The sequence below is a fragment of the Eschrichtius robustus genome, chromosome 20 (assembly GCF_028021215.1).
Source record: "Eschrichtius robustus isolate mEscRob2 chromosome 20, mEscRob2.pri, whole genome shotgun sequence".
NCBI lineage: Eukaryota > Metazoa > Chordata > Mammalia > Artiodactyla > Eschrichtiidae > Eschrichtius > Eschrichtius robustus.
In genome coordinates this window covers 22439727-22460109 of record NC_090843.1, presented here as the reverse complement: position 1 = coordinate 22460109, position 20383 = coordinate 22439727, and the positions used below count along the sequence as shown (strand labels likewise).

The window sequence follows — 20383 nt, the reverse complement described above, 5'->3', positions numbered from 1 at the left end:
GTGTATATTTAGATATTTTAACTGAATTTGAGATAATCCATCTTTAGGTCTTCATCAAAAACCTAAATATGATAAAAATCATAAATAGAGAAGCCTCTATCTTGCTACTCTCTATTTCCCAGAATTTGTGACAGTAGTAGCTTAATATGATATGCTAGATATCTGACTCCCAGATCTGTGCTTTTAATGCTGTATATGTTTTAGGGTCCTAAGCCCCTAATTTTGGTGTTTGTTTCAGTAATTCTGAGCTCTTAGTTAGAACATCTAAAAGAGCGTCAGTCACTGAGCAATGGTGTTGGGACAACTGGATAGCAACCCAGAAAAAAGAAGTTGGATCCCCACTGTCATACCTTACCCAAAAGTATATTCCAGATGAATAAAATATTTAAATGTAAAAAATGAAATCATTAAGATGAACAATGGGATAATTATTATTTTAAATATAATCTTAGAATGAGGAAAACTTTTCTAAGTTCAACTCCAAACCCAGAAGACATTAAAAAAAGGATAAATTTGACTGTATTTCATCATAAATAAAGTAAAAAAACAGAACAACAAGAAAAAAACAAACTGGGAGAAGTATCTGTAATATTTCATTACAGACAAAGGACAGATTTCCTTATGTATTTATCATCAGTTTGTAAAAGACTTATAACCTAAATAGAAAGGGAGAAACGATATGAGCACTGTTTACAGAAAAGTAATGCAAATGACCTTTAGGTGTTTGAAAATACTCTCAATCCTTTTCATATTAGAGATAATGCATATTAAACTATGAGATATCATTTTTCACTTGTTGGCTTGGAAAAGGCTTAAAAAAAAGATTAGCCTGGTCAGATTTTGGAGAAAAGGTTCTTACATTATAGCCAGTGAAACTATAAACTGATAAAACCACTGTGGAGGACAATTTGAATTACTTAAAGATTAAAATACATGTATCCTTAGATCCAGTAATTCTGTTTCTATCTATCTTTAACTTCTTCATGAAATGCACAAAATAATGTATGATTGAAGTTATTAATTATATCACTGCGATAGATTGGAAATAGTCTACCATATTTCCTTGATTCTAAGACAGTTTTTCATATTTTAATAAAGGTAAAATCAGACACACCTTATTAATGGCATTATAGTTATAATTGGCAGCTTTTTAAATTTCTTTCTTAGTGGCACATAAAGCTGTTTTACAGTTAATGGCATTTAAATTTTTTTAATTAATTAATTTATTTATTTTTGGCTGCATTGGGTCTTCACTGCTGCACATGGGCTTTCTCTAATTGTGGCAAGTGGGGGGCTATTCTTTGTTGCGGTGCGCAGGCTTCTCATCGCGGTGGCTTCTCTTGTTGCGGAGCACGGGCTCTAGGCACACGTGCTTCAATAGTTGTGGTGCGTGGGCTCAGTAGTTGTGGCTCGCGGGCTCTAGAGCACAGGCTCAGTAGTTGTGGCACACGGGTCCAGTTGCTCAGCAGCATGTGGGATCTTCCCAGACCAGGGCTCGAACCCATGTCCCCTGCACTGGTAGGTGGATTCTTAACGACTGCGCCACCAGGGGAGCCCTAATGGCATTTTAGATTTGAAGAAATAGGATACTAAAATGGGTAAAGGGAAACCATGCAGCTTTAAAAGGATTGAGTTAGTTTCGTATGTACTCAATACGTATAGAACAATTTCCAAGATACATTAAGTAAAGAAGCAAGGTGCAGAACAGTGTGTATTATAGTAAACTACCACTTGTGTTAAATGATATATATCATATACATATATATGTGGGCAGATAGATATATACCTCCTGCTTAAAAATCACTAGTTTGTTCCTGAAAAATCAGACCTTCTGTATGAAAACCCTACTTGGGAACCTATTTACCATTATTTTAAATGGGTTACACGTCAACCCAACCCTTAACCAATTTCTAAAACATAGCTGGCTGTTTATGAATTTTTTTAAAAATTAAGGTATAAAATACTTAAACATTTCTTCCTGATTACCAAATAATTACTATGGTTGTTAACAGTTGCTTTCTATGTAGTAACATGTCCATACCTTTTGTTGATATTTAAGCAGCTTTCCCAAAGTCCTACAAGTTGTATGTGGATGTATCTCCAGATTTCTCACTTGTCTTTTCCTTAAAAATGTTGAATTAGATTTTTGAGATTGAAAGATAAAAATTTTACTGTATGAAACCATTGGCTGGAAAATGTTGTGTCAAGAAAGATGAACTGAGGCATTTCACCGTGAAATATTAAAAGGGTACATTCTGTGGCGTATGCCTATATATTTATTTTTTATTTGCTTGACTATGCAGAAAAAAATCTTTGTTAAGGCAGACTGTGAAGGGAAAGTGGGTTGCTTTTTACTGTATTCTTTTAAAATTTGATATGATATACTTGTATTACTATTAAAAATATAGAAAATAATTATTTTGAAAAAGACTTAGAATAGGCAGAATCAAAGCAGAGTAGAGTTGGTTTCTTTGGTTTTATGCACGTGTCCCTCCTCCCACTCTAGTTTCAGTTAGCGAACAAATGGTTAATATAGTTGGGTAAACCCTGCATTAGCTAAGCCCCAGCAGTGCTTCTACTACATTTTATGACTGAAGAAAAACTAGATTTGAATGCAATACAATAGAAATATGTGGTGTTACAATTTAGACTTTATTGTTAAATTAGAATGTTGATCTTTAAAACCTAACTTCCTAAGAAAAGTCATTCTTTGGCTGAGGAGAAAATAGCTTTCCTTTAATATTATGATGACATAGATAAATTTTCTGGAGAGGGTCTTTGTAAAAGCTGAGTTGTCCTTCTACCTTAGTTTCCCTTTGAAATTTGTTTTTCTTTGGGAAAAGGAAATAGCACCTAACTCAGTATGTATTATGTGCCAAATCTAGAATCTAAACATTCTGCATGTCCTACTTAATGAAATACATGTTAGTATGCTCATTTTATAACTGAAGAAATAGTTTTGGAAAGGTCATACAACTACTGAGTCTCTGCCATTCGAATATAAGCCTAACTTTGAAATCACTGTTTCTATTGGGTTTGCCAAAATGTTCGTTCATTTTTTTCTGTAAGATGGCTCTAGTAGTGCTTAGTTGTCTTTAACCTCATTCGAAACAATTTTGTTAGATTGTATTGTGACAGCTGTCATATCAGCGTGCATTTAAAAACTTATCAAAATTGGTGAATGTTTGTGTATCTGTTTTAATATTGAAGATGGGAAAAAAGCGACATTTTTGGCATATTATGCTTTATTATTTCAAGAAAAGTAGAAATGCAACTGAAACACAAAAAAAGATCTGTGCAGTGTATGGAGAAGGTGCTGTGACTGATCAAACGTGTCAGAAGTGGTTTGCGAAGCTTCGTGCTGGAGATTTCTCGCTGGACAATGCTCCACGGTTGGGTAGACCAGTTGAAGTTGATACCGATCAAATCGAGACATTAATTGAGAACAGTCAACATTATACCATGCCGGAGATAGCCAACATACTCAAAATATCCACATCAAGCATTGAAAATCATTTGCAGCAGCTTGGTTATGTTAATAGCTTTGATGTTTGGGTTCCACATAAGTTAAGCGAAAGAAACATTATTGACCATATTTCCACATGCGATTCTCCACTGAAACGTAACGAAAATGTACCGTTTTTAAAACATTGTGACGGGCGATGAAAAGTGGATACTGTACAATAATGTGGAATGGAAGAGATCGTGGGGCAAGGGAAATGAACCACCACGAACCACACCAAAGGCCGGTCTTCATCCAGAGAAGGTGATGTTGTGTATATGGTGGGATTGGAAGGGAGTCCTCTGTTATGAGCTCTTTCTGCAAAACCACACAATTAATTCCAGCAACTACTGCTCCCAGTTAAACCAACTGAAAGCAGCACTCAACGAAAAGTGTCCAGCATTGGTCAACAGAAGACTCATAATCTTCCATCAGGATAACACAAGACCGCATGTTTCTTTCATGACCAGGCAAAAACTGTTACAGCTTGGCTGGGAAGTTCTGATTCATCCGCCGTATTCACCAGACAGCACCTTCGGATTTCCATTTATTTTGGTCTTTACAAAATTCTCTTAATGGAAAAAATTTGATTTCCCTGGAAAACTGTAAAAGACACCTGGAACGGTTCTTTGCTCAAAAAGATAAAAAGTTTTGGGAAGGGCTTCCCTGGTGGTGCAGTGGTTGGGAATCCGCCTGCCTGTGCGGGGGACACGGGTTCGGGCCCTGGTCTGGGGAGATCCCACGTGCTGTGGAGCGGCTGGGCCCGTGTGCTGCAGCTACTGAGCCTGCACCCTGGAGCACGTGAGCCACAACTACTGAGCCGCGTGCCACAACTGCTGAAGCCCGCAAGCCTAGAGCCCGTGCACCGCAACGAGGAGTGGCCCCCCGCTCGCCACAGCTAGAGAGAGCCCGTGCGCAGTGGTGGAGACCCAATGCAGCCAAAAATTTTTAAAAAATTAATTAATTAAAAAAAAAAGTTTTGGGAAGATGGAATTATGAAGTTGCCTGGAAAATGGCTGAAGGTAGTGGAACAAAAGGGTGAATACGTTGTTCAATATAGTTCTTGGTGAAAATGAAAAATTTGTCTTTTATTTTTACTTTAACAGCCAAGGAACTTTTTGGCCAACCCAATACACTTATATCTTTTCCCTTCTCAGAAAAAGCTGATAACTGAAAATAAGAGTAGGTTTGAGGGGGACAGCAGACATGTAGTTCCCCCAAATCAAAAGAGTATGGATTGTCAGAAAGGCTTAGTTATACTTGTTGCTGGTCTAGCTGAAGGAACCTGTAGCTATAATGGCCTCTGTTCCCTGCCAACTAAATGAGCTATGCAGTCTTTATACATTGCCAAAGGTAAGCATAATTTTAATAATTCATGTATCAAATTTAGTAAGATACAGATTCTGTACAACCTCTGACTATCTTAATGGAATTTAGTTAATATAAACAAAAGAGATGAACCTAGTTAGTAAACAAAATTAGTCAGAATTGTCAGTCTGTAGTAAGAAGTCTAGGGTTTAGGGCTAGACTAGAAAGGAAAAGGGATTGGGGGAGGGGAGAAGGGGAAATGGTGAATTCAGATGCCATATAGACTACTTGTTTCTCAGTATAGGGATCGTCACATTTAAAGACAGACATTATATGTTAAGACGTTATTTAATCAGAAGACATTAAATATATGTTAAGTTCACAGCAAAATAACCAGAAAGGAAGTAGCAAATTTTACTAATGAAGATTTAGAACAGATAAGTATAAGAGGCTATTTTATCATTCTAGTACTTTTTTTCTAAGAAAAGAGTGAACTAGTTATAGAAGCAGTTTGCACATTATCAAGGTAGATTACTTTAAAAGAAGCAATCGCTGGTGAAGAATTACATGGAATTAGTTGCACTTTTATTAAATACTTACTATGTTCAAGAGACCATAATAAAGAATATACATGACATTATAAGATACTGCCCTTACTCTCATAGAGTTTGCCATTTATTTTAGGAGATAAGTGGAAGAAAGCTGAAGAATAAATTCTGTAAGGATGAATGACTAGGGAAGACTTCGCAATGAAGTCTTGAGGAAGGAGGAATAGGTATTACCAAAGAAAGGAGATACTGATGTATACAAAGTGATTACAGTTGGCAAAGAGTAGACCTGGCTGGCTGGAGCAGAGAATGCCCATAGGGCAGTGCATTTCATACATTTTAAAAGCAGAAGAACCTCTCAAATTACATATTTTTAAAATGTCGAACCTTAATGTATAAAAGAGAGGGTGGAAAAAAACCACAATTGTTTGTTTGAAGCAGGGTTCTAGGTCTCCAGGAGCAGTCTGGAAACCATAACTAGAAGGCAGTAATGGGAAATTAGTTCAAATAGGCACAAATCTAATATTACTGAGTGTTTATGTCCTAGGCACTTAACAGATATCTCATTTAATTCTTAAAGCAAGTCTATGAGATAATTATTGTTATTCCCATTTTGCAGAGGAAGAAACTGAGGCTTAGAGAAGTTGAGCAAATTGCTCAAGAATAAGCTACCAGTAAATGACAGTATCAAAATACAAACCTTGGTCTTTCTGACTCCAAAACCCATGCTTCTAACTACCACACTGAATGTGGAAGGCTTTAATGCTTCTCCAATTTGGAACTTTATTTTGTAAGCCAAAGGCAGTTTTTGATTAGAAGAGAGGTATAGAGTTTTATAGCAAGAAGAAATATTAAAGCTAATTTAATCTGAAATTCATTTTACAGATGAAGAAATTTAGGTTTAGGGTTCCAAAGTGCTGAAACCCAGTCCCCAATTCTCTGATTTGTGATCTGTTGTTCTTTCCATTATAGCAATGAGGACATTGGTGGTAGAAGTTAAATACTGGTCTAGCCAAAGTATGTCTGAAGATGAAGATGTAAAACCATTTAGAAAGCTGTCTAGGTATGAGTTGATAAGAGCATAGAATAGAGTGATAGCAGTGGAACTGGAAAGGAAAGTATAGTTATGAAGGATGATAAAACAAATCAACTACGAAGCATAATGTACAGTCAATTCATGCATGTGTCTTACTAGCAAGCCTTTGTTCACTGGGTTTAGTGTTAATCCTTTATAATAGCTAGCATTTATTAAGTGTTTAATGAGTGCTTGCACATGTATAGTCTAATTTAAATCCTCTCTGCGGTAGGTATTCCTGCTTTACAGATGAGGAAATTTACATTCTAAGGAATACTTTGCCCAAGATCTTACAGCATAAGTGGTAGAATCATGTTGCCAAAACCTATGCTTTTAATCAGTATGCTATCTATAATGTACTTCAGTGCTGTGTGGTGGGTTACTTCTGTCTCCTGGAGGAATGTGATGGTGGTGAGAAAGTACTGCAGAATTGAAATATACAATAGTTATTCTGGCTGAAAAAATTGGAGATAGCTTTGAATGTGATATTTTTTCTTAGGGCACTTGAAGTGGTCATATATGTTTATGATAAATATAAATTTGTATAAATTCGCTAGAAGCTTGAGGCTAGGTTGAGTGGTAAGAACCTTGGCCACGTTTTTAAGGATGGTTGGTAATTGATCTCCAGGGAAAAAGAAAATACTGTAATTTCTGTCTCATACTATAATTTCCTCGTTTATTTTTTCTTATACTTTATATTTCTCTCCTGTGGCATTTTAAATATTCTACCTTGTATAATTTGTGTATATGTGTCTCTTAACTCTCATTAAACTCCTAAATGATAATAATTGCTAGGCATTTATGTGTTCTCTGTTGTTTTTCATATGTTTTTTATTCTGCACAGTTATTGAATCCTTAGAATGTGCAGATCTGTAGTAAGTCTTAAAAGAGTCGAAGAATGAATAAGATATAGCCTCTGCCCTCCAGAGGCTCATGTCTAACATAGACACGAATGTAACAAATAAATGTAATGCAATGCAGTATAATATCATGATTGTGAAGTTAAAGGTACAGTGGGGGCTTAATAGAGAATTGAACAACCTAACTTAGAATTTCAACTTATTTCTTGAATGATTTAACAAGTGAGAAATCTCATATTGTGCGAATAAGGAAGCAAACAACTATATCAATATTTGCCCAACTAGTCAGTTTGATACATGGAATCTCCACATTCCTCCATAAGAAACACTGGTATTTAAAAGTAGGACCAAATGTAAACATAAGAACACAAAGTTAAAAGTATGTTTTGGGACTTCCCTGGTGGCGCAGTGGTTGAGAGTCTGCCTGCCAATGCAGGGGACACGGGTTCGAGCCCTGGTCTGGGAAGATCCCACATGCCGCGGAGCAACTGGGCCCGTGAGCCACAATTACTGAGCCTGCGCGTCTGGAGCCTGTGCTCCTCAACAAGAGAGGCCGCAATAGTGAGAGGCCCGCGCATCGCGATGAGGAGTGGCCCCCGCTTGCCACAACTAGAGAAAGCCCTCGCACAGAAACGAAGACCCAACACAGCCATAAATAAATAAATAAACAAATACTTAAAAAAAAAAAAACCAAATAGTCATAAAAAAAAGTATGTTTTGTGAGAAATATATTTTAATAAAGAAAAAAGCTAAAAATTGTTTATTAAAAATGGCTACCAAAATTTGAAGTAATGGGATTATACATTTAGAAAAGGGAACAAAATAATATTATCTTTCATTTATAAATGTGGTTTACTAGTTTTAAATTCAGTCTTTTCTCTCTCTCTGAGTCTTTCCAAACCTGTGAAGTAGATAGCTACCAAATGAGAGTTACAGAGAAAATCTAGTGGGAGCTCAGAAGGAAGGAGCAAAGGACAGTCTCAGGAGTAAGAATTGCAAACTGATGCCTGTTGGGGCCAGGTGGTAACATACGCCATTGAAGCCCACTGAGTGTGAGACAGTAGAAAGTAGTGTGAGTTGTGCCATGTCTAGAGAGGAAAAACTGCCACTCAGCTAGCTCATGCTCATTGTTATCATGTAAGAATATAGTCTCAGGTATTGCCAGACCTGAATTTTTTAAAAAAGAAACCAGAAATCCAGATATTTTGGTGACATTTACTAATTGATAAACGTTGGCTCAAAGTTTAAAATAATCTGAGATAAAACATGTGCTGCAAGGCCCATATTTGATCCACAGGTTACCACTTTATGACCTCATTTGAAATTTGACCTGGGTTTAAATTCAAGCTCTACAACCAGTAAGTGGTGTGACCTTGTTATAACCTCAATATACCCAAATTTTTAAAAGATTTGGGAGTTGTTTGGGGAAATTAAACATGATGGTATGTGAGTTTTATACCTGTGTCCTATCTCACTTTCCTCTCTAATACATGGAGCGGAGATAATGCCACTTAATAGATGGAGAAACTTAAGTGTTTATCCATGGTCAAACTGCTGAGGATAGTAGCTATGTTTATAAGTCTTCTGACCTCTACTCCAGTACTTTTTCCATTAGACTTATGATTCTCAAGCTTTAGTGTGTAGCAGAATCACCTTGGGTGCTTGTTAAAAATGTAGATTCCTAGGACTTCCCTGGTGGCGCAGTGGTTAAGAATCCTCCTGCCAGTGCAGGGGAGATGGGTTTGATCCCTGGTCTGGGAAGATGCCACATGCCGTGGAGCAACGAAACCCGTGCGCCATAACTACTGAACCTGCGCTCCAGAGCCCAAGAGCCACAACTACTGAAGCCCTCATGCCCTAGAGTCTCCATTCCACAACTACTGAGCCCATGTGCTGCAACTACTGAAGCCTGTGCGCCTAGAGCCCATGCTCCGCAACAAGAGAAGCCACCACAAATGAGAAGCCCGCGCACTGCAACGAGGAGTAGCACCCGCTTGCTGCAACTACAGAAAGCCCGCGTGCGGCAACAAAGACCCAACGCAGCCAAAAAAAAAAAAAATTTTATATATATATATATATATATATATATAATTTCTTTTTTTTTTTTGTAAGTGTGGATTCCCAACCAGCACAACTCAGCAGGTCTGCGGTGGGGTTCAGGAAGTAACATTTTAAACAGGCTCCCTAAATAATTTGCTTTGGACCATATGAATAAAATAAGCTTCTAAGAATGTTACCTTGACTGTAGTAAGTAGGGTAGACAGTTGGTTCTTTTGCTCATCCAAAATATATTAGTAATTTTTTGTCCGAATTAGTATAATGCTTTTTATTTTTCTTATAGTCTTTGCCTGATTTACACTGTTTCCAACATTATTACTTATGGACTTCTTGCCCTAGGTTAATTTGCATGATTAAAATGAAATTGGTTTGTGTGGAAACTGGTTTCTTACTTTGGCAAGAAAGTGGAGTTTCCAAGAAACTTTAAAAGAAGTATAGAGTGACAGTGATTTCATTGTAATTAGAGTGGTCCAATCAGGTGGAAATAGTTGAAAATATAAACTTTCACTAGTTAAACCAATATTTGATAAGTAGGAACTAAGAGGAGACAAAAATGCCCTCAAAGTTGTATGGAATCATAGACTTTAGAACTGGAAAAGAAAATTTCTGTGGATGACCTAGGATCTCTGGGCTTTTTAGCAGACTTCAGAGGAAATAAGGAGGATTTTTGAGTAATTTCAATCTACTTGACTTTCTGAATTTACTCCTACATTCCACGTGGACTTCATCTGTTACAAATTTGACATGCTATGGATTAATAACTTGCTGTTCAATACACATACATAGGTGCTATTGTCTTCCTCCAGATGACAGTAATAATAAAATAGTAAGCATTTTAATTTATTCTGTTTTGCTTAGGCTTAATTAATTTTCTTAGACGATTTGTACTATATGTTTAATTTGGAGAAGGTCTTGCTAAAGTATGCTTCATTCTTTTGGCTTGGATTTAACATTTGTGTAACCTTGCTTTTCAAACTCAGTGGTCACTCTTTTGTTAATGGAATGATAACATGGGAAGGATTTGAGGGTAATACTTTGGTAATAATTTTCTCCATCTGTAAATAGGGTTGTTTCATTATCACCAAATTGTAGGTAGAACATTAAAATTTATCACAGCTTCTTAAGAGTGTCTTTAATTTTAAGGTACTTATTGCCAGTTTTGGAAATGAAAGAACAAATTGATTTTTTAATTTTCTGAGGCCTTAAGAAGATGACAGTGTTAAGAGTTCAACAGCATCCTAAATAGTGATTTATAGTGAAACATTAGGGTTTACAAAGCATCTTCTGTTTGTTGTTTCTTTTGATCTACATGCCAATCCTGAAAGTGAGGATAATATCTCCATTTTGCAGGAGAGGCTGCTGAGACTCATGTGCTGATTGTCAAAAGTCACACAGTGTTTAGAAATTCCCTTATTGGAGAACTGAGTTTTTGTAGCCAGCGTTTTTAGGGACTACCTAGAAAAATATAGAAAGAAAATAATTAAAGATGAGTTGAGGAGGGGGTTGATGTGTAGAGTAAAGGAAGAGCAATCTAAATGAAGCTGGAAGGTCTTTTGGGGTTATAGAGTGATCCTGGAATATTAAGAAATTCTCAGTGTAGTTAATGGAAGTACTTAACCAATAGTAAGAGGATACAACTCTAAGAAGGCATTGGATTGTTGGATTATTACAGTACCATAGGACTGGCTACTACCTACGTAACTCCCCAAAATATTTTCTACTCTTCAAACTTAAGAATTGTAGTGAACCTTAGAGACCATTAAGTCTGTCTAACTCCTTAAACATTTGGTGCCTGCTTCTTGTCTGCTAATGAGTGATGATAGATAAAAGAAATTGAACAAGATTGTAATGAATAGTAATGCAAAACTCAACTATTTCTTTATATTAGCTTATATATTTTTTGAGATATGGAGACCTGTATAATATAGCATATACCTTCTGTTTGATAAAATAATTCCTTGATTACAAGACAGTTAAATCATCAGTATCTTGTGGCATCAAGTAGAAAGCACTCTGATGACTAAATATTTATTTATACCTGAACAAGGTGAGACCCACTATGAACACGTTCATTCTCTTGAGTCAACAAATGCTTTTTAATTTGTTATATCAAATTATGTCCCAGTACTGTGTCAGTTATTCAGGATATAAACATAAGTAAAACTCAGGGCACAAAAGTGTTCCCCCATTTTTTAAAAACTAAGAACCTAAAATTGTTTTACCTTCTCCCCCTATGCCTCATATTTTAGATTATTTTACCCTGAAATTTATTTATTAAATTGGTTTTCTCATTTAAAAAATAAATTGATTTTGTCTTACCAAATGGTTAGCATGAAGCAGGCAGTGTTCAGTGAGTTGATGTGATTTAAGCTAAATTTGGAGTGAAAGTATGATTTCCTTTAGGTGACTTTTTTTTTTTTTTTTTTTTTTAATTTATGGTACCTCAGGCATTCCCTTTATTGCCTCTCCTGAGGGCTTGAGTATCTCATGTCACCCCTGAATAAGATATCTTTTCCAGGCTTAACAATCTGATTCTAACACTTTATTTTAATTTATAATTTATTTTGCCCCTTCTCTGTCCCTGTTTATTAATATATTAGATTATATGATTAAAACTGAACTATTTTCTCCTAGAAGGCAGCTCTGATACTTTGGGAAGATGGAAGGATCTTTTGGTCACAGTTAAACTTCTGTGCTCTTAAAAAAACACCTGCGTTTGAAAATCAAAATAACCCGGTTGTTGTATAGATCATTAAACAGGCTGTGACAAGAATATAGTTAGTTTTTGTAGTGCTAGAGAATTTGGATTCTCTTTTGAGTAGGAAGCCTTTTTAAAAAAAAACACCTTAGAAACTCGATAGGGAATAATTAATATGCTTGATGTTTCCTAAGGAAAAAATATCTAAATGATGCTGAAAGTAATCATTGTTCTTATGCTACTGAAGACTATTATTTTCAGGAGAAATTTGCAAAAGTGAAGCTTTGATTCAGAAATAAACGTACCACTTTTTACCCAGGAAGTATTTCTGAAAGTTGTATCTAATCACTGTTTTAGTAAATGAAATTATACTTAAACACACTAACATAGCTTACTATAGAGTCTTATTTTGAATAGTTTTGCAAATCAGAGAATAGTCACCATCCTAATTTTGTATTATTCTTGATTTTCACATACGTATTTGAGTTGCTTAAAGTATGAAATAGATTTAAAGATGTCAGGTGAGGTTCTTGGCTTTTATTAGTTTAGTGGCCTTTTGGAAGTAGATTTTGTGACTCTCTGATGGCTTTTTTTTTTAAAATTTTTATTGAAGTATAGTTGCTTTACAATGTTGTGTTATTTTTGATGGCATTTATATTTACTTCTGCTTTATTGGGGTCAGTCTTTAAAAACAGTTTTAAACATCTTTAAGAGAACATTAGACATTTAAAAACTTTTTGAACCATATGTGCATTGGCTCCACAAGTGTTCTTCCCGCCACCCCCCCCCATGCCAGAAGTTTAAATTGGTAAGATTATTTTGCCTAATTATAGGTAATTCATGGAGTGTAGGACTTTGTTTTAATCACTGCCATATGCCCAAAGCCTTCCAAGAGTAGTTGGTATATAGTAGCAATTCAGTAAGTGTTGTTGAGTGAATCTCAGTAAAGGAAAAGGCAGCTGAGGTAAATTGGGTGTTCTTACCTCTGTTGATATCCAACTAGTGTTTTAATCACTTCAGAAGCTTCTTCATTTCTAATTTATTTCTGTGGAGAAGTCACGTGTCTTCTGTTTCTGAAGTGTGCTGATTACCAGATTATGGTTGTCCTTTAATATTTTCTTCCCAGTTGTTCTATTCCTGGAGTTAGTTTGTTTAACAATAGTGTTTGTGGGCCTCCCCTGGCGGTCCAGTGGTTAAGACTTCACCTTCCACTGCACGGGGTGTGGGTTCGATCCCTGGTGGGGGAGCTAAGATCCCACATGCCTCGCGGCCAAAAAACATAAAACAGAAGCAATATTGTAACAGATTCAATAAAGACTTTAAAAATGGTCCACATCAAAAAAAAAATCTTAAAAAAAAAATAAAAAAATAGGGCTTCCCTGGTGGCACAGTGGTTGAGAGTCTGCCTGCCAATGCAGGGGACACGGGTTCGAGCCCTGGTCTGGGAAGATCCCACATGCCGCGGAGCAACTGGGCCTGTGAGCCACAACTACTGAGCCTGCGTGTCTGGAGCCTGTGCCCCGCAACAAGAGAGGCCGCGACGGTGAAAAGGCCCGCGCACCGAAATGAAGAGTGGCCCACGCTTGCCACAACTAGAGAAAGCCCTCGCACAGAAACGAAGACCCAACACAGCCAAAAATAAATAAATAAATAAATAAATTTTAAAAATAAAATTAAAAAATAGTGTTTGTATAAAAAAAAAATTATTTCTTCACAGTGCAGTTCTTTGGGCCAGTTTTGTAGATTGGTATATCCTTAAGTGTTTCAAAATCAAAACTGATTAATGTGAGGGATTATTCTCAGAAACAGTGTGGCTATAAGCAATCAGTGGATTTTGGTATTTAGCTTTATTCTCTCTTCAGTTATGATAAGTCATAATACCATCACATTTTAGCAAGAGATGAATATGTGAACATTTTAGCATGTTTGTCATTGTAGAAGTAAGCCTACCTTCTAAATATAGAATGTACAATACTGTTTGGTTAACGAAACATCATTTAAAGTTTTTTCCATCTCTTTAAAAAATTTTTTTTAATTAATTAACTGATTTTTTTGGGCTGCGTTGGGTCTTCATTGCTGTGCGCGGGCTTTCTCTAGTTGTCGAGAACGGGGGCCACTCTTCGTTGCGGTGCACGGGCTTCTCATTGCGGTGGCTTCTCTTGTTGCAGAGCACAGGCTCTAGGCACGTGGGCTTCAGTAGTTGTGGCTCGCAGGCTCTAGAGCGCAGGCTCAGTAGTTGTGGTGCACGGGCTTAGTTGCTCCGCGGCATGTGGGATCTTCCCGGACCAGGGCTCGAACCCGTGTCCCCTGCGTTGGCAGGCGTATTAACCACTATACCACCAGGGAATCCCCTAAAAAAGTTTTTTAATTGAGGTACAAATGACATACAATATTATTTTAGTTTCAGGTTTACAACATAATGATTTGATATTTGTATATAGATTTACAGTTTTGATTTAGAAAATATGAATATCAATTTTTTTCCCCATCACATGAATACATTGGTGTTGGAACATTCTAGATGTGGTATGTTTTCTTTCCTTTTTCCCCCCTTGTCCAGTTGGCTAGATCACAGTCATAGTATCTATATATAGATCTTTGGCTGAAGAGGACAGTTTCTTTTAAGGAAAGTATTTAGTGTTCTGGTTGAAGTTGCCTCCTTTGAAATGAAATAAACAACAAAATGTTCTTATTTTAATGGATTTTAAGAAATATTTGTCCCTGTTAAGAGAAACCAAGAAATAGGGAACCTGAATTTCATTCAATTTGTTTTAAAAAGAAGTTGAGTTTTCTAGGGAATATTATATTAGCAAACATTCTGTTGCTACCTACCCTTTGAAAAGTCATAACTATAGGTTGTTATTCAGATGTTCCACAGTGATGTGCTCTATGATAGGATTTATCATTGATCACAAATGAATAAATTGAGGGAATTTTTTTCTTTTTTTAAATGCTGCAACCTCTTCCTGTATGTATTGTTCAGTGTCTTTTCCCAGTGAGATTTTTCCTTGGTCAGGAGCCTCTAATGAAAGAAATTACTATTTGGCGCAGGCAGTAATGTTGCCTTCAGATTGTTTTTAAAGCCAGACTGTTTGTTTTCTGTGAGTTACCTCTGAGTGGACTAATTGTAAATGTGACAGCCCTTTTGATGCCACTTTCTCTGGAGTTACTGGTGTTCTTCAAAGCCTGGCTTTGTTGTGTGCAGAAAGAGAGATGTTGGCGGACTTGGGAAGACTTCATTAAAAGGAAACAAGTTCTAAGGAAAGCTCCCTTGTTCAAGAGTTTTATTCGTTCATAACGGAACTCAAATGCACCTAAGTTTTCCAAGCACTGAAGATCTAAGGTTATTTTCCAGACCTTTTACTTATTATATATTTTCAGTAAGGTCTTGATGAACCCCTCCACCCCCCAAATCCTCTTAGAGTTCTTTTAGTGTAGCAAATGACTTGATGGTCACTGTCCAGTTGATCTGTCTTTGATGTTATTTCTTTAAGGAAAAAGTCCCACCTTGGGCCCTGAGTACTGATTTACCAGGATGAGTAGTTAAATGAGAGATCGGAAGCTAGAGCTAGTTTTTTCACTTTCTCCCACCTTCCCCCCTCCCCCTGCATTATTTTAGAGGAGGTTGTTCATGTTCTCAAGTAGCAGTACAAAAATCTCACACCCTGACTTAACCAGTATGAAAACAACCGCTGTAGCACAAAGTGTCCTTCCTGTGTCCCCAGCTGAAATTGGGGGAGGGACAAAGCCCAATTGTTACTTTACCCCATCCTGTCTGCCTGCTAGAAGGCCTGTTTCCTACCTTGATGGTTTCTGCCTAACAAATGGTGTTTCTTTTTTACAGCATTATGATCCTGGACTTGTTGTGGTGATGGTAAACTTAGCAGTGGTAATTTTTTATTTTCAGACTGAATTACTCCTTTTGTCATCAGTGCACCAATATGTTAGGCTTACTTTCTCTGTTGTAGCCTTCATCCTTCTGCTTGGTCTTTTTCATTTTCCTTTCCTTTCCTTATGCAACTTGTCTGATCCTTGTTCATTAAAGGGTAATGTTAAGAAGGGATGTATCTGTTTGTGTTAGAACTGCCAAAAAAAAAAATCAGTTAAAACATTAAATTCTAATACTGTAAAAACTTGATTTCCCCACAATATAATGGGCACTAGCACTTGCTACTGCAATCTATAAATAAATTAAAACAAACTTTGACTGCCTTAGAAGGCAAAAGTACTAATGTAGAGTTTATAACAGGGGTTTACAGAGGTAATGAATTTACACCAAATTTTCTTACAAAGCAAATTCTGACAAACTGAAAAAGATATCAAATTAAAAAAAAGTAAAATTACTTTGACATTTCTTTTCAATTCTTTCATTGGACCATTTCTTTTTACCAGTAAATCCCTGATTGAGACGTTATGAAAGTGATATTGCACCTAGGAAGTCATTTTTATAACCTGTCTTTAATTTGGTTCTTTTGCTAAAGATTGCAGTCACTGCTTATTTATTATACCATTGGGCATAATAATGCATTTTTATTTTGTTTAACTGGCAGTATTTGATAGTATCTAAAAGACGGCTGTATTTTAGAACTTTGTTCTCTTTTCTGGCATGAGATGTTCTTTATTAAACATTTTTTTCCACTGTTCCTAATTACCTTCTTATTGTTCACAAGCAATAATGGGATATTGGTGATAAGTAATTGAACTTCTGTTTTTCATTACTTTTTGAAACACAAATTAATCCCACAAATACAGAGCAACTGGATGCAAGTGGTTGCTGGTCACTTTGGAAACAGTTTCTTTTTTTTTTCCTCCTGGACTAATCCTAGTCATGATCATGGCTTTTATTGCTTTTTTCTTTTTCCAAATTTGTTTTTGGTAATATCTCAGATTTAGCCTGACAAAACTCAACTTTTAGCCCAAAGGTATAATATATATGTGTGTATAACAAAAAAACAAAAATAAAAAAACAATTGTTTACACCAGCCTGAGTGAAACGATGAGGGAAGTAAACATTGTGTTTTTTCACTAAAGGTATACAACGGATAAGGTAAGTCCTCTTTTCAGTGGGCTTACATCACAATAAACAGCGCAAGTTGTGATGTAAAACAGCTGTGGTAGTAAAGTGCTTGTCTGCCCCATTTTGCTTTGTTTGGCTGGTTATGAGTGGATTAAATATACATTTTTAAAAATCTCCAGCATAGATCAATTAGTTTAAAGTCAATTTTCTTCGCAACTAGTCCTTTTCACAGCTTACTGATTGCCACAGCCAGTGTTAAATCCACCCTGGAAAATGGGACCTCAGAGCACCAGTTTAAAAGTGAAACTATTTTTTGTTCCTAAGGGCAACTAACTGTTGCTTTCTATTTAATTTTTTTCACCACCTCATTTAATTGTAAAGCATCTTTTGAATATAAAAAAAATATTAAACACTCTGAGTTGCTGTTATTGAATTTTCCTGTATCATGTTTGAAACTGTGCTCTTCCGATTTAAACATGTCAGTTGAGATATTTATTACCAGTTTTAAAAGTGTGTGTGGGAAGATGTCAGTGGACAGTAAGAGTGAAGTGATTCTTGGTGGAAAGTTATTTGGAGGTCTTTTTAAAAAGGAATTTCTAATGTTTTTGATTTTAAACTTCCTGGTGCCATTGCTTAGGAAGTGCTTTTGCATTACTTATTTAATTTTGCCATAGTAATCTGGAATCATCCCCAACTGGAAGGTCAACCAAGGTGGTTAGTTGGGCTTAAACTGGGAGAAGTAGGTTTGGTTGTAAGCTGTGAGAATGGCTTGTGTTTGGTTCACTGTAGCTTTCTGGTCTCTGCACTCCAAGGCAAGATCTCTAACCACCCAAACCCAATGTGTAAAGCGAACTGTTGACTTAGCTTTGCATCTCACCTTGATTATATGTTCCTGTTACAGGGAGAACAGATCCCATTCCAATCGTTGTCAAGTATGATGTCATGGGCATGGGTCGCATGGAAATGGAGGTAAATTGATCTCATTGGTTCACTTGTTTTATGGGATATTTAAAATTGATACTAATTCCAAATTCAGATGTAGTTTTAATGTTTTTGAGGGGAAATTTTAAAATGTATTTTACATTCTCATTTAGTGCTGCCTTTGAGGCAGGTGGGTGGCAAATAATGCCCCTGTTATAAAGAAGTTGAATGGTTTCCCAGGGTTATGCCACAAGGCAAGGTCAGATTTAAACCCAGACCCCGGTGCTCATTTCCATAGGCAGTGTTGCTCAACTCTTAAAATAATTGCTGTGGTAGAAGCTTTGTCTCTGTAGAGCTGTGTACAGCTGTGATCTGTGATATCTTCTTTTCATTGCCTGAAATATTTTTCTCCATTTACTCCTAATTCTTTGGCATTGAACATTGAAGTAAAGTCTGTTATCATCAACACATGTGCCTGTTGGGAACCACCAGCATGAAAGGATTAATGAACTATTTTGCATGCTATTTTCTCTGTGGGGTGACAATAAAGCAAGAGGTAGCTGAGCAAAAAGTTAGAAGTTTCTTATTTTCATACAATACTGTAGTTGTGTAAATGACTTTTTTATGACTAATTGGGGGTACTTTAGGAATTAAGACTAACTATATCTGTTTTTGTTAAGCTTGATTATGCCGAAGATGCTACCGAACGGCGCCGTGTCCTAGAAGTGGAAAAAGAAGACACGGAAGAACTGAGACAGAAGTACAAGGTACTTAAATGAAGCCATTCTTGCATGTGGGGTGTTCACACTGAGATATTCATTTTGGTGGAAAGAATCTGTTGACAGCAACATTTGTTTGACCTTTGGTGGTGATTAGTCTTAGACCTCGGGTTTCTGTTACTTTCTTATTTATTGCTTCTGTAAAAACTATAGAGATAATAATAACCACTTTGTATTATTATCTGTTGGGGAGAGTGCATTAGTGTTTGAAAACACAGTGCCTGGTATACATTAGGTAGTAATAGCAGTAAAAATTGGTGAGTCCTTTGAGAGCTTGATACCTATTGGTAAGCCTTTCCTTTTTTAATGGATGAGGTGTTTGAAGAATGACAAACAATTGAGAACTTCAGTATCTTCCTTTTTAAGCAGGTAGTTATAGGAAACTGCAGCTTAGAACATGTTATAAGTTGGCTTTCAAAAAGACTGACAAGGGTACATGCCTTTCAAGATGTTTTAGTAAGCCCAATCTCTACCATAAAATAGGTAAATTTGAAGATAAGAAACAGAATTAGTGAAGATTATCATGTAGAAACTGATTTTGGTCATGATACTTAAGGTGAGAAGAGAGAAAAGGGATTCATTTTTAAAAATCTGTTCTACCGTAAAAAAAATATATAAAGCAAAAACTGACAGAACTACAAGGAGCAATGTTATACCTACCACAGTTGTTGGAGATTTTAATATACCTCTCAGTAATTGATAAAAGTAGAGGAAAACAGTCAGCAAGGATGTTTGGAAGACTGGAACATCTCATTTAACAAATTTCAAAATGATTATATAGACCTATGCACCCAATCACTTTGAAAGTTACAAATTTCAAATATATATGAAACATTTATTTAAACAAATTTTTTACCATGTTCTGTGTCATAAAGTATCAACAGATTTCAAAGAACTGAAATCAAGTTATCAAGCCATAAAACAATTTTTTAAAAATCTCTGTTTCAAAATTAAGAAGCACATTTTTACATATAACCTATCAGTAAAAGAAGAAATCACAATGGTAATTGGAAAATATTTTGGACTGAAAGATAGAAATGCTACACATCAAAACTTGTAAGATAAGCTAAAGCAATATGATATATGATGGCAAATACATGTCCTTTTTATTTTTAACATCTTTATTGTAGTATAATTGCTTTACAATGGTGTGTTAGTTTCTGCTGTATAACAAAGTGAGTCAGCTATACATATACATACATCCCCATATCTCCTCCCTCTTGCGTCTCCCTCCCACCCTCCCTATCCCACGCCTCTAGGTGGACACAAAGCACCGAGCTGATCTCCCTGTGCTATGCGGCTGCTTCTCACTAGCTATCTGTTTTACATTTGGTAGTGTATATATGTCCATGTCGCTCTCTCACTTTGTCCCAGCTTACCCTTCCCCCTCCCCGTGTCCTCAAGTCCATTCTCTACATCTGAGTCTTTATTCCTGTCCTGCCCCTAGGTTCTTCAGAACCATTTTTTTTTTTTTTTTAGATTCCATATATACGTGTTAGCATACGGTATTTGTTTTTCTCTTTCTGACTTACTTCACTCTCTATGACAGACTCTACGTCCATCCACCTCCCTACAAATAACTCAATTTCATTTCTTTTTATGGCTGAGTAATAATAT

At 36.3% G+C, this 20383-nt stretch overlaps 1 protein-coding gene across 5 annotated transcripts in view; it reads left to right on the top strand.

The window, feature by feature from the left end:
* Positions 1-20383, top strand: part of GPATCH8 (G-patch domain containing 8) — a 112095-nt gene that overhangs the window by 44491 nt on the left and 47221 nt on the right. For 4 of the 5 annotated variants that reach the window (XM_068530351.1, XM_068530353.1, XM_068530352.1 and 1 more), the window contains 2 exons: positions 17968-18035; positions 18668-18754. In XM_068530351.1, coding sequence (XP_068386452.1) covers positions 17968-18035; positions 18668-18754 — 155 coding nt within the window. Of the gene's footprint in view, positions 1-15893; positions 15939-17967; positions 18036-18667; positions 18755-20383 lie in introns of all 5 variants that reach the window. The other variant, XM_068530355.1, reaches the window with a different exon arrangement.